General features: G+C 37.5%; 4 protein-coding genes across 7 annotated transcripts in view; 2 read left to right on the top strand and 2 right to left on the bottom strand.

The window, feature by feature from the left end:
- The window catches only part of sptbn4b (spectrin, beta, non-erythrocytic 4b), an 83,949-nt gene extending 71,168 nt beyond the window's left edge, over positions 1 to 12,781 (bottom strand). For all 4 annotated transcript variants that reach the window (XM_084124702.1, XM_084124703.1, XM_084124704.1 and 1 more), the window contains exons 1-2: positions 12,456 to 12,781; positions 490 to 657 (exon numbers count right to left, since the gene is read on the bottom strand). In XM_084124702.1, coding sequence (XP_083980828.1) covers positions 490 to 634 — 145 coding nt within the window. In that variant the 5' untranslated portion in view covers positions 635 to 657; positions 12,456 to 12,781. The remainder of the gene's footprint in view (positions 1 to 489; positions 658 to 12,455) is intronic.
- A 2,139-nt stretch (positions 12,782 to 14,920) lies between these two features.
- blvrb (biliverdin reductase B) lies at positions 14,921 to 19,653 on the top strand. Its single transcript, XM_084124320.1, has 5 exons — positions 14,921 to 15,162; positions 16,442 to 16,605; positions 18,373 to 18,460; positions 18,568 to 18,699; positions 19,038 to 19,653. The coding sequence occupies exons 1-5, from the start codon at positions 15,078 to 15,080 to the stop codon at positions 19,190 to 19,192; spliced, it is 624 nt and encodes a 207-aa protein (XP_083980446.1). The 5' UTR covers positions 14,921 to 15,077; the 3' UTR covers positions 19,193 to 19,653.
- A 118-nt stretch (positions 19,654 to 19,771) lies between these two features.
- On the top strand, positions 19,772 to 22,953 carry sertad3 (SERTA domain containing 3). Its single transcript, XM_084124319.1, has 2 exons — positions 19,772 to 19,932; positions 21,442 to 22,953. The coding sequence occupies exon 2, from the start codon at positions 21,450 to 21,452 to the stop codon at positions 22,263 to 22,265; it is 816 nt and encodes a 271-aa protein (XP_083980445.1). The 5' UTR covers positions 19,772 to 19,932; positions 21,442 to 21,449; the 3' UTR covers positions 22,266 to 22,953.
- Positions 22,954 to 24,566: 1,613 nt separating this feature from the next.
- LOC311090056 (E3 SUMO-protein ligase ZBED1-like) lies at positions 24,567 to 26,933 on the bottom strand (the record flags this gene model as incomplete). Its single annotated transcript, XM_084125154.1, has 2 exons — positions 24,567 to 25,579; positions 26,057 to 26,933. 2 exons carry the CDS (start codon positions 26,931 to 26,933, stop codon positions 24,567 to 24,569), a joined length of 1,890 nt encoding a protein of 629 aa, XP_083981280.1.

Here is a 26,933-nt window from a genome sequence, read left to right as displayed (position 1 = left end):
ATAATTTAGGATAATAAGTATAATTTATTCCTGTGATGTAAAGCAGTAATTTTCAGCATCATTACTCCAGTCTTTAGTGTCACATGATCCTTCAGAAATCATTCTAATATGATGATTTGCTGCTCAGGAAACTTTTTTTTTTTTTTTTTTTAAATATAAATATCAATGATAAACAATTGTGCTGCTTAATCTTTTAGTAGAAACTGTGATAATTGTTTCAGGATTCTGTGATGACTAGAAAGTTAAAAAAAAAAACAGGATTTTTTGGAAATAGCCATTTTTGTAACATTAGAAATGATTAATGATTACTTTTGATTACTTTATTGCATCCTTGCTGAATAAACAATCAAGTTTACTCCTGCCAGATATTCCAAACCTGTATTATTTCTAACAAAAATCTTACTGACCCCAAACGTTTGAATGGCAGTATATATATATGCTCAAAATCTAGACACGTGCAGCCACAGAACTAGCAGATCTTCCATGTACCTGCTAGTGCTTTGATGCGGGAGCACTCAAATAGTTTGGCACTGGTGGTCTCGGTTTCCCAGAATCCTGTGCTTGCAGGCCTGTTGTTGTTGTTGAGCTGTCTCTGGGCCTCAGCATTGTCCAGGTCTGTTGAGGCATTGGCCATCGCGCCTGCTTCCTCAAGCAGCCCTGCATATAGAGTAGTGAAAGTCAGCATCCACAGTACCAGCTAAACAGAAAAGCTGTACAGCCAAACACATACACACACACACCTAATAGATTCCAATTGATAAAATGCACACATAAACAGACCTACACACAGATATAGATTTAAAGGGGTAGTTCACCCAACAATGAAAATTCTGTCATCATTTACTCACACTCAAGTTGTTCCAAACCTGTATGAGTTTCTTTCTTCTGCTAAACACAAAAAATATATATATATTTTGAAGAATATGGGTGACCAACCTAACAGTTGACATTAACTTCCATAGTATGGAGACAAAAATCAACGAGGCCCATCAACTGTCTGGTTGCAGAAATTCTGTAAAATATCTTCTTTTGTGTTCAGCAGAAGAAAGAAATACAGGTTTGGAACAACATGAGGGTGAGTAAATGATTTTTGGGTGAACCATCCCTTTAAGATACAGATTTGGATACACACCAGACACAGTAAAAGGAGGCAGGGCAGGCACAGACAAATAAATGGGAGAAATGGCAACTCAATATTGCAGCTAACTTCAGAAACTTCGGCTTTAGCCAAATGCATTTTTGACATTTTGCTGTCAGATTGTTTTGCTGATTCGTCATGTTATTTAAATTTGGAAGGCAGTTTTGGAGATTTCACTATTTTCCCGTAGAAAAGAACTGTAGTAGCATAACTAGGAAGAAGCTGCCCATAAGGCATTACCAAGATAGCTGCTGGGTTTTAAAATTAAAATTTTAATTCTGACATAATTTACTCATTTACACGACTTGCACCTGAGCGCTCCGCAGCACACGTGCAATGCTGTACCAGGTGAGCTACCGAGAAGGTTTTCTCTTAGAAAATTCATACACAAATGTATCAAGCTGTTTATGTGATGCATTGCAAACATACAAATCATGCACTATAGTAAAAGTGTTTTGAGGTCAATATAGCATTGTGTAAAGAACCACGTGAAAATAAGTCTTTAATTATCAATAATCTGCCCCTGTAGAGCATGACATCCATGTGAATAATATGTGAATAAAGAGCTAAATTAGTTAAATTATCTTATAAAGCAATTGTGTCTCTTCAAAAGGACTGTATAAAACCCCTCAATTCATATGGTTAGTTTTACTCGCCCTTTAAAGGGACTTTGCACACATAAAGATGCACAAAGTTAAATTTTTTACAAAAGTACATATGAAAATAAATGTGATTGTAAAACGTGTCAGCTGTTGGGTTATGATTATTGTGTTGTAAAGGTCACATCTTGTGCACTTTATACTCGCACAAAAGTATCTAGTGTCTAGTAAACAAATTTAAACGAATAAAAATGCTAATTTTTGTGTTATTTTAGTCACTTCAAGTAGTAGTGAGGTAGTGTGCAATGACTGATGAAGTCTCACTTAAGATGGCTCAATACCCTGACAGTGTGATCCACTTTTCAAGGCACTATGAAGCAAATGAAACGTAGCCATGGTTTCTGACATGTAAACTAAGGTAAGGCCTATGTGTGTTGTGCAAGCTAGCTTAACAGGTGTTTTGAGTCACATTTGTTAGCCTACCATGTTGTCTATTGTAGCACAGAAATACTGTATTGACTATTCAGCATCCAGGATTGGAATGATTTGTTGTATGAGACCGATATTCCTTTGAAACCACAACAAATAACTCTTCCAATTCCCTGACGTCAAGTGACCTTTTTACAGGAATACAGAACAACTGGGTCAATTCACCTACTTTTCACTACAAATACGAGAGAGCAGATCTTTTTTTCTTCAGCGTCTTGATAAGTGAATTTAGTATGAATGAATTTCTAATAGATTTAGGAGGCTAATCCTTCACCCCATCCCCCTTCCAGAACCCTTTCCACTGCCTGCTGGTGAACAACCAGACCATCATTGGTGTGCTGTGTGTCATATGTGCAATTTCATGAATTTCTATCCATATGGTCACTGTTCTGATGGTTATGAACAAACACAGAGACTCTTTGACAGGTGTGATCTGCTCTTTTTCTTCATATGTTCATTGAGATGTCAGTCATTATTGTCTTGAGTGAATGCAGCACAAAAATGCATAGCGCTCCCCTCCCCCATTTTTCATAAACCCAAAATCTCGCTGGCCCCATCCCCCTTAATAACACACACACACACACACACCCAATGTGGATTGTTTTCGACACCCTCCTGCCAGATATTCCAAATGGCACATCAAGAGATAGAAAGAGATAAGCAGAATTGGTTTTGTGTGATGAATTTATGACATTTTTTAATTTTAAATATATCTTTGCATTATATATACACTGAAAAAAATTATTAGTTGAATTTAATTTTTTAAAAATCGTAAGTGGTTGCACACAATTGATTTAAGCTACATTTAAACAAATGCATTAAGTTGAACTTAATCAATTTTAGTTCAACTTAATGCATTTGTTTAAATGTAGCTAAAATCAATTGTGTGCAACCAAAATTGAAAAAATTTATTAAATTCAACAAATCATTTTTTTCAGTGTATATATAATGTGTGTGTGTATGTGTGTGTGTTCACGTATGTGTGTGTGTGTATGTGATTTTTTTTTAAACCCTCCTGATGTGTAAATAGACACTTGTCTCATATAAGTGTTTCAAATGTTTCACAGGTGGCCTAATTTCTTAGATTCTTCACACATCGTGAGATATAATGGGAAGGTACAGTATAAAGGCCATGTGTTTTATGAAAAGTAATTCATCTCTTTTAGGCATGTTGACATTTTCCCTTTTTTCAAAGAGAAAAATTTCACAAAAACATTCCACTCAGCCCATTCTTTTGATATGATTTATGAATGTATTAATAACACAAATATACCCAAAATAGACACTAAAGATCATTTTTAGAACAAACAATAAAAAAATGAAAATTCTCAAATACCCTCTACCGAAAAGCAAACAGCAGAAGGAGGCATTGAGATATCACCCAAGAGACAGTACAAGTTATTTCAAAAGGAATGACAGATAGATACCCAAGATAGTTTCAAAGGAATGGGTGAGAGACATATGGAAGTTTTCTTATCACATTGAACAAATTCTTTGTGAATTTGGTCAATCACTGCAGTATCACAAGTCTCAGAGTTATAAGTAGATAATCGAAGAGAGACGTGTGACGCAAGAAGACGATCAAACTAACTTTTAATGAATACCAGGAACACCAAAGAATTACACGCTTGAACATAACGTTAACACTACAAGGAGCTAAAGAACACACAGGGCTTAAATACACAATAACTTAATCAACACAACAGGGAACAGGTGTGCAACTCATTAACATCCTTGAAAACTCACCGGGTGTTTAAACGACACCGTTTTCAACTAAAAACAGAAAATTTTGTACACGTTTACATGACAATGACATTGTGGGCGCCTGAAAACGCAAGCTTTTGAAAACAATGCCGTTATCGTCCCTATGTACTAGACAACAAAAACGCAAATTTGTGTAAACGGTGACGTTGCGTATGCGTATTACATGTTCAGTCTATAGGCGCGTAGTGTTTCTTTACAAAGTGATATCGCCAACTACTGGCCGATATCACAGCAGAATACAGCGTTTTTAGTTGTTTTTGCAGATCCGTGTACGGGAATCAATCAATTTGAGAACGTTGTCGTCTGCACGTGAAAAACGCAAACTTTACCATTTTTAGTACATTGCTGTCATGTAAACGTACACTCATGCAAAGAGGAACAGAACAAAACCAACCTAAAACACAATTAAACTAATGGTACGGCTACACAACAACGATATACTAAAAACAGAAATGTTTTTCCTTTGCATTTTTCGTGTACAGACGACAACGTTCTCAAAACAATTCACATGGAGCCTTTCTCCTTCTTTATTTGCAGTGTTAGATCACATCTCCACGTCAGAAATATCGGATGCGGCCCCAGACGTCGAATCCCTGCCAGAAGATATCCTGTTTAGTCTGGTATCCAAAAACCAGTCAGAAGCCTTTAGAGTTTTGTCTAATACCCAAACCCTGTAAAAAGCAAGTCTGGTTTGGTGGTGCCCAATATGAGTGTTTTGTCTGTTACCCAAAACTATATTAACAGTCTTCTATCAGCCAAGAATTTGAATGAGAAAGCCAAGAAGAGCAGAAATCAGGAGACGAAGTGATGGTTGTAAAATGAGCAGAGTTGGTTTATTGAATAATCTTAGTTGTGTATGTTTCAGTGCTCAGACTGACCAGCACAAATACAACAAGGGTGGTGGCTATACCATCTCTTATTCATGAAGACAAACATTCAACATTCTATGAAACCACACAATTGTAAGATTAAACAACAGAAAGGAAATAATAAGTAATATAAAATATAAAATGACAAATGAATAATAATAACAAAATGATGAACAAATGATAAATGAAGTAATCAAATATGACTAATATGAATAAATGATAAATCAAATGACAACTACATAAATGACTACTAATTATCAAATCATAAAAAAACAAGAAAATAGATGTATGGTTGCTCTCTTAAAGTAACACGCACACACACACACAGGTTGCTTTTGAGAATCCTTAGATCCTTCAGCAGCCTCGTTTGATTAAATGTGGAATGACAGACAACCAGGCACACCAGAGAGAAACCCTGTCTATAAGATACAACTTCTGCCCATATTTCCATATTATGGCACAAGAGTTATTCCATCAGTTCCATCATCAAAGTCCATAAGCATCAATTTCCAAATGGTTTGACAAAAATAATTTTGCTTCCTTCTATGTTGACATATTTCTTACCGAAACAGAAAGCTGGGGCGGGGCTTATCAAAATAGCTAATAGTGTTTAGTTTACATTATATCCTGTCAAAACCATGATCAGATATGATCTTGTTGCCCTTTTTATACAGCCAAGTAGCTTTTAGTTTACATCACAACCTACCAAACCTCACTTGACAGCTTGAGCTCTGCATGAAAGCAATGAAGACACTGTTAAAGTAAAACAATTCCAGCCTTTTCCTTTGCAATCAGTTGATGGCTGAGAGACAAAGTATTGTTAGAGAATTGACCGAATTCAATTGTAGACTGATTTACGCATTTAAGCTATTCTGTAATGTCAATGTGTCTACTATAGAACTATAGTCTCACATAGCCAGATCTATATCGTCTAGACTATGAGACAAACATATTTTATTTCAAGCTAACATAACAGTGTAATTTTAATCACCTTATTTGTCAACATGATGCCGGTGAATTGCAGAGCTTGTGCAAACATATCCACAGTGCTATGATGAGATGCTTTCTTAACTGCTGGTTTCTCACCGTTGTCATTTTTGTTGTGTGTTCATTTTGTTCTAAACGTCACTCTCAGCAGCGTGGACGGTGTGGGGATGTTTGTTAATAGTGTATCGCTGCAAAGGTATTTCCAACTTTTTACTTATAAGCAAAGAACAAAAAATAACTTCGCCATGAGTATATCGTGCATTGAATCACGTTCAGTCTCTAGTGCGTTACGTGTGCACAAGTGCAGTTCCCTTATTGGCCACTGGTGTCGCTAATAACAAGAGTATCTGAATTCTACATATAGCCCCTTTAAGTGTTTTTAATAAACAGTCATAAAAGTATACTTTCTTAAGGGGCATTTATTTAATTAGTATATTATTTTAAAATTATACTATTAATATTTGAAGTGCACTACAAGTGCACATTCGATACAATTAAGTGAAAATCTTTTCACAAGGTTTCACATATTAATAATTGACTAAAACACACATATTAAGGTAAACTCTCAGAAAAAAAGGTACAAAAGCTGTCACTGGGGCGCTACCCTTTCAAAAGGTACTAAAATGTACTCTTTAGGTACAAATATGAGTTTCACTTTATTTTGATTGTCCCTTTAACACATTCAGTTGACTATAAGTGACGTTGCACCATGTCTATTAACTCTCATTAGGGTGTTAGTTGAGTATTAGTAGATTTTTGTTGGATAAACTAATTACTGCAAAAAAATTTTTTAAATGTGCATGTGCGGCCTGTGCATTCTGATCTCACAATTTGCGTCACACGCACTGTACGCTGACCCTCGTGTACACGTAAAAAGTGAAGTATACTTTGGCCTTTAGGGTTAGAATAAGTTGATATGATTGCAAACTTACTCATAGTCAGTAGAATGTCTGTTGGAGGAGCATCACAATAAAGAGTAAGCAGATATTAAGCAGACACCTACTAATACTCTAATGACATGAGTTAAAGTTAGTTAGTTGACATGTAGTTGCAAAGTTACTTTTAGTCAACAGAATGTTCAAAAGGGACCATCAAAATAAAGTGTTACCCAAATATGTACTAAATATGCACCCTTAGGGGGTAAATAAGGTACAAAGGTGTACCTTTTGAAAGAGTACCACCCAAGTGACAGCTTTTGTATCTTTTTTTCTGAGAGTGTATGAAACAAATTTGCAATGTATCTTTTACACAACCTCTGTATCAGATAACATTCTGAGTCAGTATAATGTACCCAGGGTTTCCTTTCCCACTTCTCTGATACCAGTAGTAACGGTTTGACCTCGTGTCAGGCTCTCTTGTCCTTACTGGGCAAATCGGGGCTTTCTTCCTCCCCAGCACCTGGTGCCCACCGACATGACAGACCGCAGGATCTAACTGGCATGTGTTTCTCTCTGACAAACAAACACATCTGTGAGAGAAACACGAGACTTCAGGCGTTCTCACATTCACAAATAACTCCACTCCTCGCAAGCATCAGAATCAGAGAAGAATCAGACACAACCGCACCACACACACACACACACACACAGCGAGTACATTTGATTTAGGTCACTTATCTTCTGAGGTTTAAGGCAAAATCAGTAGTTCTGGTTGATGGACTGCAGATGTGTCATTGGAGTACTTTGGAGTTGGGTAAATCAAGGAGCTGAAGCCTTTCTTCAACTGCTGTCGCTTGCAGAGCATTGCTCATCATTATACAGCTTTGGCTGTGCTCTGGACCTTCCTCGGTGTAGTAGACAGTTTTTCTGGTGTGTTTTTTTAGTACATAAGAGAAAATATGATGCATATTTTAAAGAGACATCACAATAACCATTAAGGTCTTTCGAAGTAGTCTTTATTTATATTAAGTATATTAAGCAAACCCTAATCTCAACTCATTTTCACATGGGCTTTTTTGAGTTTAACTTCCATCCCCAAGGTTGAAATACCTTTTACCAAATCAGTTGGATAAACAAGTTTAGTTTACTAAAATAAAAAATAAAAATTATAGTGTAGTTTTATCTTTAGCAATTTTTTTTCCTTCAAATTATAGCTAATTTAGATTTTGTATATGGTGAAATTAAGGCAAAAATATATATTATATATTATATATATATTATATATAATATATATTATATTGGTCTACATTAAATAATATTTTGGCTTATAATAAATAATCTTACTTTTCATTCATGTATTTGTCTTAGGGAAAATAAATATTTTTGATTAATATTAAAGGGGTCATGACATGAGAAATCAAATTTGCCTTCATCTTTTGACATATAACAGGTCTTTGTACCATTAAAACTTTATGCAAGTTTCATAGCTTCAAACCTCCTCATTAATAATCAAAGCTAGTTTTGATATTGAGGGATTTGTGATGTCACACAGGCAGACATGCAAATGTATTTCTATTTGCATAAGACTGCCTCCAGAGCAAGACATCGACGAATAGTTATACATCATCACACCATAGGCCCCGCCCACTGGCATTCAGTTGCTTAACGGCTGACATATGTCTACACTGGAGTGCATCCAGTGTAGACATATGTCAGCCGTTAAGCGACTGAATGCCAGTGGGCGGGGCCTATGGTGTGATGATGTATGCATCTAAAGCCAATAGAATCCATTATAATCACTGACGCTGTCTACACTGGATACAGTACAGATGCCCGCACCTGAGTCTGCCGACAAGAGAACAAATGAAAGAGTAAATGGAAAGGAAAAGGAACGTTTACTGCCCTTTGACCCGTCCAGTTTAAACAGCTCTGTCTGTACTCTTCAGAAGGATCCCAGCATCAGGAATTTGATCAGCATCAGGAATGAAATCACAATGCTTTGTCTGTAAATGACGGTTATATGGATAATGTTTTCAAAACACTCACTTACAACGAGTGGCTGTTGATACAATTTCCTATGCAATGACGTTAGCCCCTTAAAAACAGATCATTTCAGTCACAGGGTCAGAATGAGGGTTGAAAATGAGATATACTTTGATATATTCTAGATATATTCTAAGTTGGTCCAAACAAAGTATAATGTTTTCAGTGCATACGGCGCTGACGACAAGCGCTGCAGATTCTGTCTGGGCGTGCTTATAATTAATTAGATCTTTTTAATTTATCAAAGCAGCAGGTATCATCCACCCTGTCTCCTCACTGTCAATATATCAGCATAACAGGATAAATCTGCATTGATATAGCCTAATCATGACATGATGTTCCTAAATCACTTTCCATCTTCAAGACAATGTGAGGCAGAGGGACAGACGGGCTGGACGAGGATAATCTGACAGAAGAATCTGCCTCAACAAGAACGGCAATTGCCCTTTAAAAAGGACATTCTACATTTAAACTCAAATAGGTCAGATATAGATCAGGAGCTGGTGCTTCTTCCCAGACTGTAAGGTTGCTTTCAGCGGAATAAAAAAGTGATCCAGTCCTCGAAGAGACGAGAAGGACCTGAGGGAGATCATGCCATGCTGCATTAACATGAAGGCCGTCACTCCCTGGGCAGAAGACTTCTCTCTCTCTCTATGATTGCTGCCACCTTCTTTCATTTCTTGATTACATTAAGTAAATATAGACATCTTGATGAATTTACTCAACTGAAAAATCAGCTTGGGGATCAATGACATCAGTAGACCTGGACCACACCGGACATATTCACATATACACAAATCTCTTTGACTAGAATTTCAGAAATCCAATATGATTTGATTGATTTTAAAAGACAAAAATTTGTATGTACAACAGTAAACATAAGCACTATAGAGAGCGCAATGACATCACACTATGTACTCACAAAATAAAACATTTGTTGTTACAACATCCATTGCTAATAAAGTTAGCCTTCAATCTTGTCACTGTGAAAGTGAAACCTACACCTCTTATTAAAAAAAAAAAATGCATTTGCATCAAACCAACTGGATTTATAAGTATAAAAACAAGTGTTTGTTGCATAGAACAATTTTATAGCTCTGTCTAAACAAAGTTGTGCATCAACTAATTTATATTAAATAACTATTTGAAATTCACAGACAAAACAAACATATATGTATATATTTCCTGACACTTGGTTTCATATAACTGAGATATTGTGCCTTTAGACAGTCCAAAATATTTTAAAAAGTACAAATAATAATTTCAAAATTGTATAAAACTATTGATTATTAATTTAGTATATCCATTTTTATTGTCATAATTTTTTGCATTATTTTATATTTTCATTAACCATTTTACAATAATCATAAAACATTATTATTGCTATTATAATTCCATTTATTTCACCTACTGTATGTGCAGCATTTAAAGGTGAACTAAGTAACTTTTTTACCTTAACTGAACAGCTTCGGAGTCACTGGAATGGTTATATTACTTATTTCGGGTTGAATGGTGGTCGTTTCGCACCCCCCTGGTGCCCGTGAGCGGAAAATCCGCACTTGCAACTTTGAGCCGGCGGGCCACCGGCCGCCGCGTCAGGAAGTATCGCGTGATATCAGGTCTCGCGATGTAACGAATTGCTTTACGGCCAAAAGAAATCTGCTAAAATGCTGTCATTATTGCGCTCCCTCACGCTGTTCGAACCCGAATGAAGAAGACGTTTTAAAGAATGTCCCATCTGCTTTGATGTCGTTGATCTACTAGCCTCTGGTGTCTGAGAATCGCTAACGAGTTTTTACAACAGTGTTGTCAAATATCTATTCCGAAGCTGTAGGGGGAGCTCTAGAAAGAAACCTGCGAGCAAAAAGCGAGAATACAGCGAAGAAATCCCGAAATTACTGAGCCCTGCTTTAAAGGCCTGCTGAAGTGCCTCGAAACTCACAGGCTGCATCCGAAATCGCATACTTCCTTACTATATAGTAGGCAAGAAAAGAGTATGTGACAAAAAAAGTATGTCCGAATTCACAGTACTCATAAAACAGTAGGTCAAAAGTACCAGGATGAACAAGACTACTTCTTCCGGTGAGATTCTGAAGTGTGCATATGGACACTTTACTATCCCATGAGGCTATTTATGAATGGCACTGAAGTGACTCAACTGACCCTGGTAGGTCATGTGATAAGGGCAACAAGGTGAATGTAGTACATTCAAATTACATTCTGTTCTACATTCTAGAACATACTTTTTTAGTGGTCGTGGAGTAATTAATTATTCAAAATAAGTACCTACTCAAGAGAAATATGCGATTTTGGACGCAGCTATTGCCACTGAAACAGGAGGACAGGGCGGGGCATATCGAACAGAACTCCTTTTTTTAAATAGCCAATAGCGTTTAGTTTATATCACAGCTCGCCAGACTCTCCACAGCAGACTCTGTGCACTGTGGCAGTTCGCGCGACACTAACGTGAAACCGGACTTCATTCACCCCAATGTAAAGCATATTTACACTGTCTGAATCGTTCCCTATAGTGCACTATGTGCCATTCACCATGTAGAAAATAGTAAATGTGTGAAGAGTGACCGATTTTGGCTGCAGCTTTAGCGTCTTTTTTTAAATGTAGGGGGCGGAGCTTCAGATTCTAGAGAGCATTTGATTGGACAGAAAATCTGATGAAAAGCTAAAGTGCAGAGTGATGTCATCAAAATCATTTATCCATATTGGCAGAAGTGAGAGACTGTAAGTTTTGAAAGCTTATATCTCCTAAATGTGAATTTTGTCATTGTTTTGGAGCATACTAGCTTATAGATAAAAGCAGGCTACATAGTCATACTAAAAGCCCAATTTTGATTTCATGGGGACTTTCACAATCTGTATGAATTGACCTTTTCGTGGCATGTGCTGCTTTGGGTGCAGCTTCTGTGCCTCCTTTGCAGTCTAAATATACAGTACATCAATTTCAAAGACAATACAACCAGGAGCAATGCATGCTCAATGCAGGCACCAACATAACCTACTGTTTGCATTTAACCTTAATATGACTCAAATGTCCTGCCCCTCAGATAGTAACTAATACCACTGTAAATCACCTCAGACTCTTCCTTGTATGCTGCAGAACAGGTCATGCATGACAGCAAGTGTTTCATGTTTTACACTGATAGTACACTGCTGCTAATTCCGGACACATACTATGATAGGAGCTGTAGGTGCAGCTTTAACATGGATGATGTATTTCTTTAATGCCTTTACCGCATTGTTGACCAATATTCCCATCACCGTTAACACCCAGCGCTGTTTATTCGCATCACCTTACATATCTAATGTTCATTCCGTCTATTTAACATTTTCTTCCATTCAGGCCTGACACTTTATTTGAGCTTACAAGCAACTTTCCTCAGTGTGGTCCAATGTGCAGTGTGTTGGAAAATGCAGCACCGTGCAAATATAAATACCAGGCCTTTCTTAAACACAAAACAAACGCAGCTGACATTTAAAATAAGCACTCCACCACTGACACACACTCGACAGTGAAATATCGGCTCAAGACACGGCCCAGAAATGACTGCAGTGTGTGTCCAGCACAGGCCGGTCGCTGCATTCACCACACAGGAATCAACGGACGTTACAACAATGTATGTGTGAATCACTGTTCTCCAGTACAGACATATGCGATTCACTGCGTCCTTACCTGCACACCCACTCCTAAGGATGAATGATTATTCCACAGATCAATGCAGTAAGATGCTTCTCATGCGGTGTATGAATAATCCCGGATGGCTTCAGCGCTGTGTCTTTTCTCTGGCATACTTCAGTCAGGTACTCGGCGCGCGGATGCGATGAGAAGGGGATGCGTGGCGCAAAACGACACTCGGTACATTCGATGACACCGGTCAGTACGCGGCTTCTTCAAGGGTGATGTCACGCGCATCACATTCAAAATGTGTCTGAGGCCAGATCTGCTTGCTCGGTCAGATCGCCGGTGTGCTCGGATATCCCGTGCACCGGATACACGCGCTCTCTCTCTCTCTCTCTCTCTCTCTCTCTCTCTCTCTCTGCGCTCTCAATAACGCGGAGGATACAGCAGTGATGGGGAAGCCACGCGTGCGCGCGCGCATACACGCACACGCACACACACACATTGAGAGTCACTTATCTTTGTGAGGACTTCCCATAGCCTTCTTTTGTAATTAAATTACGCTTATTACTATTATAGACTACCACTCTTCTGAAAATATCGGTCTACAATTATATGAAGCCTAATGTGGTTTGCTGGGTTATACTGGTTTCACAGACTGGCTAGATAAAAAAAAGTGCCCAAAATCCCTCTAAAATTAGCCCATGGACTTTGGTATGCAATTTCATAATTTCCGCTATGTCTTTGAAACATGGTTAAAGCTTAGTGTTGGATGCACTGATCTAGCATTTATGGTGAACTAAAATATACTTTAATGTAAATTCTATGTATTTAAATACATTTGCTATCAAATTATATTTGTAGCTATCTGGTATATTTAGAAACATAATCATGAAAGTCTAATTTTATTAAGTACACCTTTTATGCCATTAAAATTATAATATTTGAAAGAACAGGTTTTTAAACATAGGGTAGGCTACTTTCAAAATTTGATACAATTAAGCACACTTTTTTTTTATTACAAGGATCAGTCATCTTGACATGTGGTCCTCTGTTTTATCATACTTTATTATGGGGTAAATAGTAGGCTACTATATTTAAGGTATGAAGCAGATTCTAGTAGTTCGGTAGGCTATATTAATATATCATATCAACATATTAATCAAATAGCCTATATGACTATGAACTGTATATAGAAGAACCAAAACATGATTTTTAACCCTGATTTGTAAAGCCATCCTCTCTACTATGTGGATGGTACAAAGGAGCAACTGACTTTACTCTCCTTAAACCACTAGATGGCACAAACATTCACCTTTTGTTAAAAGGTTAGTAACAAAAAATGAAAATTCTGTCATTAATTACTCACCCTCATTTCATTCCAAACCCGTAAATTATTATTTTTTTAAAGTTCATAAAGAGATTGTAAAGCGAATCCATTTGAGCGGTTTAGTCCAAATTTTCTGAAGAGACACGATCCCTTTACTGGTATATTATGAACAGATTGAATTTAGACTTTTATTCACAAATAAACATTCATCAATGCACACATCAGTTGTGGTAAACGAAAGTTCAAGCATGTTCTCTTGACGTGCGAGAACCAATGAGGTTCATTCTCGTGTTACGCATCATGTTTGAGCTTCCACAAGAACCAATGAGGTTCATTCTCGTCAGGCAGGTTCAGTTGAGCTTCTGTTGATGTTCGCTGATCAATGTTAAAATGTCAATAAAAGCCTAAATTAAATCTGTTCATCATATAAAGTGATTGTGTCTCTTCAGAAATTTTTGACTAAACCGCTCAATTCATATGGATTAGTTTATCAATCTCTTCAAATTGTCAGTTGTTGACAGAAAGTTCTCAGATTTCATAAAAAATATCTTCATTTGTGTTCTGAAGATGAACGAAAGTCTTACAGGTTTTGAACAACATGAGGGAGAGTAATTAATGATAGAATATTCACTTTTGGGTGAACACTCTTTAAGGTGCGCCTTAGCCCTCTAGTAGGCTACCCTGTTGTAATTTACAAACACATCCTTGATTAGACAGTATGAACAGTAGGAACAAGACAACATAAAATTATGCTAATCTATAGCTAGTTATAAATTATGGTATTAAAATGAACTAGAAGTGTGAAAAGTCCAAAAACCACTACATTTAATGACTGATTATAAATAACCCATTATATTCTGAAAGGTAGTCAAAATACGAAGTCATATTTTAGTGAGCTATTTAGAAGTCATTTCACCTTTAAAAACGTTTTAAGAGGAGCTCGATTCAGTTATAGGCGTGTGTTACATCAGAGATGGTTTGGTTACATTCATTCACCCACCCACCGACAAGTCCCGCCCTTAACCTGGTCATTCTTTGCTATGATTGGTTAGCGCTAGTTACGAGCATTCAACGATTGGACAGATCAGAAGTCATTTATGTAGCCGTAGAAACAACAGCAAACAGAGATCAAATCAAGGGCGTGGCTTATCAGAATTCTAGTGGGGACAAAAAAACGCCCCTTTAGTTCTTCTGACAGAGGAGTTACGTAGCCTACATGACAGCAGTGACATAACATTCAAGATCAGGATTTCAGCTAGACATACTGCTAGTGCCTGAGCGTGGTGTTGTACAGCAAAATCTCTGCTTCCAAGTGCATTCGACCAAGAGCCTTTCTACTCGCCGATATGTCTGATGCTATAAAAAATGTGGCAATATTCGGCTGCACGGGGATGACGGGGTTAGCGACCTTACCTATCGCAGTGACCGCAGGTAAACTCTCACACGATGACATCTGGGACAGAGCTGATAGTTTAAACTTCTCCTGTCTGTGCTTCACAATATTTCAGTGCAGCAGCTGTCTTTGACCTAGCAAAGACCTTGTCGAAAGTTGAATTTAATAATGAAAACAGGATGAAAATGAAATGAAAATATGAATGAAAACAGGATTAACATTGTCTTTATGAGTTGTATATTAACAAGTGTTGAACTTGCATTTTCTGTGGATTGGCATTTCGTTGTTAAAATATTTGTTTGAGTTGTTTTGCTCCCACTTTATGCATTGCATTGAGATCACGAGACTTTTGCGAAACCTCTTAGTCATGCTTAATAACTAATCTGCTGAGTCACAAGAGTATGCATTTTTAAGATAAGCATAAGTTACACCTTCTTGTCTGTTGTTATCGTGACATTGCAGAGGTCTGAATCCGTTTGCCTCCACTTTAGCTGGATTATTGTCATTTTTGTTTGGAGTAAATTACTATAGATGAATATATTTTTTTGTTTTTGTTTTCATGAATATGATACAAATTGGTGCCAAAATAATGGTCAATTTGTGTTTCTTTTTAAATAAATTTTAAATGAACATTCAGTGAAAATATGATAATCTCAATTTCATAAGAGCGGATTTTAAAATTACTTAGCTTGATTCACAAAATTTGATTGATAGTTGGGAAATCTTATGCACTGTAAATTTTTTAAAGTTGTCTCAACTAATTATTATTTAGTAACTAGTTCCACAGAATTTTTACATTCACTCAATTTCTCTCTTCAAAGTGTTGCTTCAATTGTTATTTTTTAGTTGGCCCAAACTTGACTCCAAATTAAAAACGTATGTTTTCTCAACTAGTTTTATAGTTCATTCAACTAAAATGTTTTAGTTGGCCCAAACTTGACTCCAAATTAAAAAAGTATGTTTGCTTTTTGTTTCTGAATTAAAATTCATATGCATTAGTTTATCAATCTCTTGATGAACTTTTTGAAGCATCAAAGTGTCAGTTGACAGAAAGTTCTCAGATTTCATCAAAAATATCTTCAAATGTCTTCATTTGTGTCAACTAGTTTTATAGTTCATTCAACTAAAATGTTTTAGTTAGCCCAAACTTGACTCCAAATTAAAAAAGTATGTTTGCTCAACTAATTTTATAGTTCATTCAACTAAAATGTTTTAATCAGGATTTAATATTTTGGCATAATCATCCTGACCAAACAGACATCTTGCATGATCTATTTTGCCGATTCTTCCCACGTCTTCGCTTATTTGCGGTTCCAGGTTACAGTGTGACTGTGCTGGTGAGAGACGCTGCAAGGCTTCCTTCAGACCACAAGGCCTCCAGAGTGGTAGTGGGAGATGTTCTGAACAAAGAAGATGTGAAGAAGACCCTGGAGGGTCAGGATGCAGTCATCATCATTCTGGGGACAAGAAATGATCTCAGTGAGTTTACTTAACCTAAAAACAAATTCACTTAGTAATGTAGCTATTTTTGTCCTTATATACACACCATTACAAGACATGAATGAATTTTACTCAAAATTTTAAGTAACGTCAGCATGAAAACCCTATTTTATTTACGTAACTCGATTTAATTTAGGGTGTGTTCACACTTGTAGTGCGGTTCGCTTGGTTCGTTTGGTCCGGACCAAAAAATTAGTCCTGGTCTGCTTAGCATTCACATTGGCATTTTAACACCGAACCTAAAGGCATCGGGTTATGTTCACAACCTGATTGGTCGATTTTTATTACGTACTGTATATTTTGCAACAGACCTTACCGAACATCCAAAACAACACTCAAAAAATTAATTTTTGCCTCTTGTTAAATTTAATTAATTAAAATAAGCAAAAGTATCACTATTGTTTAATATTTTGTCACAACTTAATTTAATTGTGTTCAATCAACCTAATATATTTAAAACTGAAGTTTACTTGCTTATTTTGTGTGAAAACTACATTAATCATTTTTGTTGACAACTCACTGGGCAGTGGATCTGTAGTTCCCAGCATGCTTTGCAAGGGACTGCATTAGGAGGGTAAATTTAGGGATTAAAGTGTTATTTTTTAATGTATTTTTCTGTAAATGGAAAGATGTTGTTAGTTAATGTTAGTGTTTAATATTCAGTTATGTAAGAAACTTAGAGGACTTTCTGTAATGTTTTTGAATTTTGTGGTTACCATTATGCAGAAGAGTGGCGATTGTGTTTAGTTTAGGGCTGTGGGATGCACTCAGTGTATACACTATACATGCATTAAACCTCTTATGCAGACCTGCATAAATAATATTCAATATTACTCTGTGAAAGGTGGTTTTAATTACATTGAACACTAGTAGCTTCTATCATCGGAAAAAACTGTAGAGTCAAACTAGCTAAAATTATAATGTTGGCGATTTTAGGCAGGGCAAAAATTAAATGTAGTCAACCTGACAAAACTTTATCTAGCAGGAATGACTAAATGAATTTAAGTTCATACAACAAGATTACAACAGATCATTTCAAACAAATTAGATTTTGTTGGAAAAATGTAATTCATTTTCGTGGAAAAGTTGTCCTTAATTTAATCAAGTTCGTTCAACAGCTTATTTTTTTGAGTGAATGCTGTGTGCTGGGCTAAATGCGCTCGTTGTATGTGCATAGCTACATATGATGGTATTTTGACCAGCTGAGAACTCGTGAAGAGCTTATAAAATGTGTAAAGGAGTCAAAATAGCGGCAGGAATCCTTCCGTCACACACAAACGAAGATCTGCTGCTGGGAGACGTGGTTCTGATGCCTGTACTGAACCGTAATGGGCAACATCATCGTGACTATGATGAGAAAAAACAGGTGTGCTTGAGCATTCTGTCCATTTTAGGGGCGCATCTTGTGACATCATGTCCTGTGTTGCGTTCATACTGTATACCATTCAAACCGCACCAGAGTTTGTTTGGAAGTGGACTGAGACCCATCTTTTCAGGAGTCTCAGTCCGCTTGTTTGGTGCGCTCCAGGGTTCAGATGGCAGCGCTCACACATGTTCAAATGAAACGCACTAACAAAGCAATCACAGCAGGGTTCGTTTTAATCGAATTAAAACATGCCAAGTGTGAACAAACCCTTTAGAGTAAAAAAGTAGGACGGGACTTGATTTTATCCATTAGGAATTGATTGTGTTTACCGGTGAACTAATTGCACATTATTAACTTGTTCTATGAAATTTTGTTTGCTGGTCCCACAACGATGATGTCCGAGGGAACACGGAACATTCTGGAGGTCATGAAAGCTCGTGGAATCCGCAAAGTTGTTGCATGCATGTCAGGTATCAATGTCTGAGGTGTTTCGATCCATATTTCTCCTTCATTAGTGTTGTAAGTGCATACTTGCAAATGAAGAATTTGTCATCGCTCTCTCTTTGTCTTTTCACAGCGTTCCTCCTGTGGGATCGTGCCAGAGTTCCTCCTCGTCTGGTGCCGGTCACTGAAGATCATGACAGAATGTACACTGTCCTGAAGCAGTCAGGACTGGACTATATAGCAGTCATGCCTCCACATATTGCTGGTAATTAGCATTAAGTGACCTACATCCCTAAAATATGAATTTCAGTTAAGTCATGAAACTCTAGATGGCGCAGGCTGATAGGTCCTTACATGAATTTTTGCAAGCAATCACAGTATTGCCACAAGGCACAAGCTGATTGGCTTCTGCTGATCCTGCAGCCAATGAGATTGTTTTCTCAACATTTAAATAGTCTGGTTCATTGTTTGTTGTAAGTCAGTCCTGTCATGATTGAATTGTGTTTAGAATTGCTGTTTTGGTTAGTTATATTTTGCTGCCAGGACCTTCAACACTAACAGTTGATCAAGAAATACTTTGAGTAATATTTGTTGTCTTTCCAGATGACAAGCCTCTGACAGAAAAATACACCGTGACTGAGAACATGTTAAAAGGAAGAGTCATCTCCAAATATGACCTGGGCCATTTCTTTGTCAAGTGCCTTTCCACTTCTGAATGGGATGGAAAGACAGTCGGAGTTAGTGGAGAATATAGTTAATCTACTCAGGGCTTTGTTTAAGTGTACTCAGTAATTCTAGTGTATTTTCCACTGTCCAAAATGACTTTATTTTTGAGAGGCTGTTCTCTCTGAATGTAATGGGTGGAGCTAAGAACAGAACTAAGTCAAGCTCCACCCATTATGTCCAGAGAGGGGGAGCTGGACATCATTTGGCTCTGTAGTGAGCAACATCTGTTAACTGAGAAAGTTTTTTGATTCTGATTTTTTTTTTTTTTTCATGAACACTTATGCTGCAAAGCAATAATTGTACTTTTAGTTAATCATCGTTTAGAAATGTATTTTGTACTTACTGAAAAACAGATGGTTGGATGGAAAAATTCCTCTCTGTTTTTGTTTTGCCTTATAAAACATTGAATTAAAATCCAGGTTATGTAATGTGCCTAATAATGTAGATTTTTATTTTATTTTCTGTTTTTAAAATAAAGATTTTCGTGCTTGTTTTTCTTGTTATTTATGTGTATTATTATGTAGCGAAAAAATACTTTTTTTTAGGTGTTTGTACCTTTAAGAATTAGTAAGTACTTACACAACTACAATACCCAGCATTCCTGACTCCGGCGTGACGTCAGAACTGATTGAATCACTGGCGGGACAAAAAAATTCCAGCAGAGCAAACGAGTCCGACTCTTCGGCAGCGTTATACAATTTATAGGGGTCAAATTACTGTATAAACTTACAATAGTTACATCGAGTTTGGAGTTGGTTTACATACTTTACAGGTGAGTAAAACATGTGATACAGACAGTTATAGTGGATAGTCACCATGCTAAGCTAGCGCACTGATTTCTGCTCACACAAACTTCTGGAAACGGGCAGATGTAACGTTAGTGATTATGCCTAGTTTATTTTTTCTAACGAATTAAGTTACTGTTTATATTCAATTCAGGATTAAAAACGATTCTTGGGTTATCGAAAAATATACAAGCCAATGTCGTCTTCGAAATACAGTTCGAAAGAAGTCTAATGAAGTTAAACATGATACGTTACATTCTTTTCTTTTTTAAACATTATGCATTCTGTAATTGTATTAAATATTATAGGTCAAAATGACCCCTCCACCCATATATTTTTCTCTTGGCACAAAATCTCATCTCAACTCTTTATTATTGTACGTTAATTGTATCTGAATTTGCAACATTCGTGTGATTTAGTCAAAACAGTTTTGAGGTTAACTAATTTTATGCCTGTGGAAAATGGTGATCCGTGACATTATGTTGAACATCAAAGTTTTTGTGTGTGTGAATTTGTTAATGAAGGATTTGTAGTCACATTGATTTTTTTAGATTTGTGAATTGATTTTTATTTTTTTGATTGCAAAGATAACTGGCACAGAATACCCCAAGTGGCATTGTTAATACTGTTATGTTATTATTTTTTAATGTATTACTTATTGTAATTCATGGGGTTGTTATTGAAAATTCCCATGAGTTCCATTTCATACATAATTGCTGTTCATTAAAACCATAAGTGAAATTTCAAGTGAAATCATTCAATTAGAATTCACAATTCATTATATATTATTTTATTAATTTAAATATGGGCAATTAAATAAAAACCCTTTTATATTAATCTTTTTTACTCTGTCAATTAAATTGCCAAAACACAGAATAGTTTAAAATACTGAATATTTTATGTCAATGATATCAAAAGTCATGAATAAGTGGCCTTCAGCTTCTCCCCAGTGTTATTTTTAATATAATTTAGATACTATTATAGTTTTTCATTTTTTGATTTTATTTTTCGTTTTAACTTGAATGTTTTAATCATGTGTTTTTGTCTTTTTTTAATAGTTTTTTTATTAGTTCTATTTCAGTTTTAGTTATTGTAGTAGGCCTACATCTAGTTAAACTAAATGAAAGTTAAACTTAATTAAAGAGAAGTGTTGCTTTGGCAACTTGCTGAAATAAAATGAGTTTAACTTTTGTATATTTTGTTTTCAGTTAAAATTTATTTCATTTTTGAAGTTTTAGTTATAATAACCCTGCTAAAATAGAAAAAAGTTTTTATTTATTTCCCTTTATAACACATTAGCTGATGTATCATGCTAAACCTGTATCTAAACATGTTACAGTTTAAAAGTAAATGCACGTTGTTCTTAAGCAGGGCATTTTACGCCACGGTACGAAGTGTCTATTTTGTATTGATGTAGGAGCAGTTCACCAAAACATTTCCTCATAAGAGCGGTCTTATATTTGCACTATAAACTCACACTCGCTGTTGTTTTGCAGAGTGTGAAATGGTGGCCAAAGGACAGAAGCGTAAGCTCCTCCAGCGGGAGGTCGAGGGAAGAGGAGGAGCGTGGGAGAGTCAGCTGCAGTCTGTGCTGGACATCTCCATGGAGAAGTTCCACCGTGACCAGGCCCTCGTGGAGCCCAGCTTATTACGCTCGGTTCTGATCAACAACACGCTGCGGCAGGTTCAGTCCGAGGTCCGGGCGCAGGTAGAATCTCTGTCCGCTGTAAAAATTCCCACTAAATCACAAACTCACTCCGATTTTCCCAGCGGGTCCCCTTCGACAGAGCATAATGCTCCTCTGTTCTCGCTGAATGATGAAAATATGGAGGAGGATGTCATGGCCTGGACTTCAGAGGAGGATTTCTCTTTATCTTCAGCCATCTCGGTTATTCTCAAAGATCTAGATACAGTCATAGATGCCGGTCAAGGGCCTTGTGCGCCTCCTCGGGCTCCGCTCGGCTCTGTAGAGAATCTAACAGGAGATGCCAGGCTCACACAGTCGAGTTCGAGGACTGAAAGAACGTCCAACATGGTGCCGTCCATCAAATCAGAGGCGGCGTGTCTAGGTTGTCCTCAGGATGTAGCTTTAGATAGACTTCTCCTGGACATCGACGCGTCTGTGTTTGAACCGGAGGTGAATCTTCTGCAAGGTTTCTCCGTCACGGCCGACGATCTAGTGAAGTATCTACCATCCCTGTCCAAATCTCCATCAGCATCCTCTTCCTCATCTTTAGACTCTCATGGTCAGGCCACATGGGAAATCCAGGAGATCGAGCATGTTATGGACATCCTAATGCGAACGTACCCGCAAAGCTGATTATGATATCATGTTTCTGATGTTGAAGTAATAGTTATTTGATAAAAACAGTTTTTAGAGGTGTACTGAAGACATTTCTACAGAAATAGCACAAGACTTCTCTACCGGATTATGATTTGCTACCTCATGTTTGCCAGCTTGTCGTAGTTGATTTCAATGTCAGCTGATAGTTCATAGCAGTCATTAGTCTTGATGAAATATTGATATGCATATCTCTAATTCTGTTGCGAGAAATGAAAAGATTCATTCCTGAACGTGCCAAAGTGCAGAAAAAGTCCAGATGACTTTTAAACCGTTGTTTTGAAGTCCTTACAAATGTCTCTCTCTAGATATATTTTTTACTTTTAGAAATGATATTGTTCTCAAAGAGATGCACTTTCCATTAAGTCAAATCCCTAAATTTTAGAATGGATGCTTTGATATGTCGTTCTGTCCTGAAGATTGGATTTAGATGGACTAAGGTCATTAAAATATGAGATTGTGTATATTTTCTACTTTAAAGATGTTATAATATGCAGTAATTGTCTTACTTGAGCATTATGAATATACTGGTGCTGTTTCAGCAGACAAAACATGTAGTTGCCTATGCAAAATATTTCCTATTGACAGTATGAAATTATAATGTGAATGTTATCTCTCTTTGTATTCTATTGTTATACGTCAAATAAAGTGGAACTTGGTGACATCAGGTGGCTAAATGAGGAAGTATGTTCATGAACGTGAATCACAAGAGTGAAATGCCCTTTTGAACCAAATGTCATGCATATGACTTAATATTTTAATTAGAATAATGATTTCATGTATGAAAGGCGTTTAGACAAACTTGCTTAAGAAATTACAAAACAAGACATCCACACCATTTTACAGCCATAACAAGTCTACAGGAAAAGGATTAGCCTTTAGAGTCTATATGAAATATATTAGCGGTGGAAAAATTACACATTTAAAAACAATCTTGAAAATACATTTTGATAAAGAAAAACAATTTTGCTTTATTTCATATATCACTATTAGAATTGCTATTATTAGTCTTAAGCAAAAACATGAACAAGAACTACATGTGTGAGAGGAAGGAAACTTGTTTATTCTGTTTGTAGGAGAGATAAGGTTGTTTTTTTTTGATTGAGTAAATGTATCTACCAACTGCCATGTTTATTACAGCTGAATACCGAATCAATTAGTCTTGGGAATGACAGAAGTCCTTCACAGAGGCTAGAAGGATTTTGAGCCATTCCTCTTCCAGAATAGTGGTACTATATGATGCTGGTGGAGGAAAACACTTCCTGACTCACTCCTCCAAAATACCCCTCCAAAATTCCCCAAAGTGTTTTGATAATATTCAGATCTGGTGACTGTGAAGGCCATGGGAGATGTGCAACTTCACTTTCATGTTCATCAAACCATTGTCACAAGTCTTGCTGTGTGTATTGGTGCATTTATCATACTAATACACGGCTCCAGCTTCAGGGTGTTCAATGTTTGAACCATAAGGTGCACATGGTCCTCCAGAATGGTTTGGTAGTCCTTGGCAGTGCCCATCAAGTACAGTAGGGAATGCCATGAATGCAGCTCAAACCATCACTGATCCAGCCCCGTTCTTCATTCTGGGCACGCAACAGTCTGAGTGTTCAGTTTCTTTGGTGTTTCCCCATACTGTAACTCCCATGGATGTGGGAAAGACAGTGAAGGTGGACTCATCAGAGAGCAATACATGTTTCACGTTGTCCACAGCCCAAGATTTGCACTGTTGGCACCAATGAAACCAACTGTTGGCATTGGCACGAGTGACCAATTGTTGGCAGCTGAAAACTCATCTCTTCCGTGAGCACTTAACCTCAAAAAAAAAAAAAGCATTTTTGAGCATTTCTTGCGTTGTTTTTGCCTCTTCACGGTAACTCGCTTAATTTAGTCCTAAACTGTAAGTCGCTTTGGACTAGGGGTGGGCGATATGACCTAAAATTAATATCACGGTATTTTTCATCTTTTGAACGGTGACGGTATAATATCACGGTATAACTTTTTTTTGGTACATTTTGGGAGGAGTAGCCTGTCCTGTCTCTCTTTAGTATGTGAATAAAGTTAATATTTTTATAATATAATAAGTAAATGGTAGGTATCCTTATCAAAAAGAGACATGGGAGAGTATTATGCATTCTCAACATTTATTTTGCAAAAAACCTAAAGATCTTACTTAACAGTGTACAACAAAACAAAAATTAGCAGTGTAATAACACAAGAACAGTGTAATAATGTGTACTTTTCTCAAAAACTAACTCTCTCTTCATCTGAACTCTGATGAAACTAGACATTCAAGTTCTTTGCCAGGAACACCAACCTGTCAACATTTTCTGGCTTCAGTGATGCCCTGGAGCTTGTTACAATATTGCCCCCTGTGCTGAATGCACGCTCGGAGGGTGAGCTTGTGGCTGGGATGCATAAGTATTTTTTTGCCAGACGGCTAATGCGCGGGAAGTGGGAACATTGGAGACGCCACCACTCCAGTGGATCAGAGTCACTGTCAGCCGTCACCATCAGCAGGTAGCCATCTAGCTCCATGTCAATGCCCTGCTGCTTTGGTGGTGCACTGCTACACTTTTTGAAGAAACTGCCCAGGCTGTGTTTGGGCTTTTTCAGTTGTACAGTGCTAGTTTCCCTCTCGCTTTGGTCCTCTGTGGAAGAGGCATCTGTGGCTGTCTTCTCCTCCAGTGCTTTGGTTTCTGTAGCTACTCTGCTCCTCACTTCCTCCAACTTTTCAGGTGACATGTAGGTGGTCTTGAACCGTGGGTCCAGGAATGTTGCCATGTTGAGCAGCTCATCAGTGGCAGGATCTTTGTATTTTTCATTCAAATAATCCAAGACCCTCTTCTTGATGTCCTCGCACAGTCCTGCTTTGTCTTCTTCTGGCTTCAAAATGTTTGTATTGAGTAGATGGAGGACTGGCTTAACATAGGAGACACTAACATACTCCTCTCCTGACAGGGCATCTGTAAAATCTTGCAGAGGCTTCAGTGCTTTGGTTATGGCCTCCAACACATCAATGTCTTGCCAGGTGGGTAGAAGGTGGCGTGACTTTTGGTCTGCCGCCAGGACTTGAGTGATGGCCTTCTCCTGCTCCAACACCCTTTCCATCATTTTGACACGGGACCCCCACCTTGTTGGGGATTCTGTGATCAGCTTGTGGGGGGGCAGGTTCAGCTCTCTCTGTGCACTGGTCAGGGCATTCTTCTTTTTCCAGCTGTAGGAGAATGTGCTGACCACTTTTTTGCACATACCTGTGGCCCGTGCAACTCGAGCATCATGTTGGACACTCCTCTCTGGGAAGTAAAAAGAACGGATAAAAATATTAGCATAAGTGGGAAAAGTAGGTTATCATAGTTGAAAAACGTAATAAACCATTAACTGTAGAGCAGCATAAGTATTTATTGTATGGACACACTGAACATTAGGCTATTACAAATCTAATAGGCCATGTTGTATGTATGTTGGTCAATATTTTGCACATTCCTGCACAAATAGTACAGCTTTTTCATTTTAAATACATTTATATTGTACATATTTTTAATAATATTTTTCATATAATCTGATGATAATTGAATTTTATATTTATGTTTTTTTTTTACTTTCTGATCCGGTCCCCAGAGGAATCACGGCTAAACAATACTAACAATGAAAAATACAATACTAATGTGGTGGCCTTAAATTTGTTTTTGTTTTCTTTTTTTAATACAAACAGAAAAGGACTTGACAAATTTTCTGAATATAAAATGTTAGGTTTAGAAAGTGTAACTTACCAATAGCGTTGTGCAGTCTGTGTCCAAAACATGCGAGTCTCGTCCATTTATTGATTTCCAGAGCGCGCACCATGTTTGCACCGCTGTCAGTCGTCATGCACACCAAACGCGCTTCATCCAAGCCCCAGGCGGAAAGTGCATCCTTCAGTCCTAACGCAATTATTGCTCCGGTGTGGTCTTCGGGGAAGAAGGCGGTCTGTAGGCATCTGCTGCGCAACTTCCAGTCATCGTCAATGAAGTGGATGGTGAGGCTAATGTATGGCTCAGTAGTTCGGCTGGACCATAAATCAGTAGTGGCCGAGTAGGCTTCAAGGTGGCGAATTTCGTTCATGACTCTGTCCCGTACCTCCATGTACAGCTCTGGCAGACACTTCTGGCTAAAAAATTTCCGACCAGGCAGCTCGTATCTTGAGTCCAGAGTGTGAACCACATGTCTGAAGCCATCTCTCTCTATGGTTTGAATGGGCACCATGTCCTTTGCGATATATAGCGCAATTGCCCTGGTAATATCTTTCCATTTCTTACTACTCTTGTCGTAAGGTGTAGCAGCAGTAAACGATGCCTTCAGTGAAAGCTGTGTAGTCTTGGGACGCGCTCCGCTGGTGCTGCTGGTCCCACTTGCGCTCGTTTTGGCCCGGGTTGCCTCTTCATATTCACGGGCGTGCGTGTTTTTTAAATGATGAAACAGGTTGCTTGTGTTTCCACCTCTTGCTGTCACAACACGGCGGCAAACCTTGCATATTACTGAAGTTTGCTCCGTGTCGGATGATTTAAAACCGAACCAGTTCCAAATAACGGAGGTTCCTCCTCTTTTTGGAACGAGAGTTACCTCTACAGTGGCCTCGGTCTCTCCGTCTGGTTCTGACACTTCACTCAT

Source organism: Abramis brama (genome assembly GCF_963993115.1).
Source record: "Abramis brama genome assembly, chromosome: 9".
Lineage (NCBI taxonomy): Eukaryota > Metazoa > Chordata > Actinopteri > Cypriniformes > Leuciscidae > Abramis > Abramis brama.
This window is presented reverse-complemented; position numbering and strand designations above follow the sequence as displayed.

Bases quoted from the DNA above. Each gene is read 5' to 3' on its own strand.
- blvrb (XM_084124320.1), top strand. From the start codon at position 15,078: ATGTCTGATGCTATAAAAAATGTGGCAATATTCGGCTGCACGGGGATG. The intron at 16,606-18,372 runs GAGTTTACTTAA...TTGTTTGCTGGT, and splicing joins GGACAAGAAATGATCTCAGT to CCCACAACGATGATGTCCGA. The intron at 18,461-18,567 runs GTATCAATGTCT...GTCTTTTCACAG, and splicing joins AGTTGTTGCATGCATGTCAG to CGTTCCTCCTGTGGGATCGT.
- sertad3 (XM_084124319.1), top strand. From the start codon at position 21,450: ATGGTGGCCAAAGGACAGAAGCGTAAGCTCCTCCAGCGGGAGGTCGAG.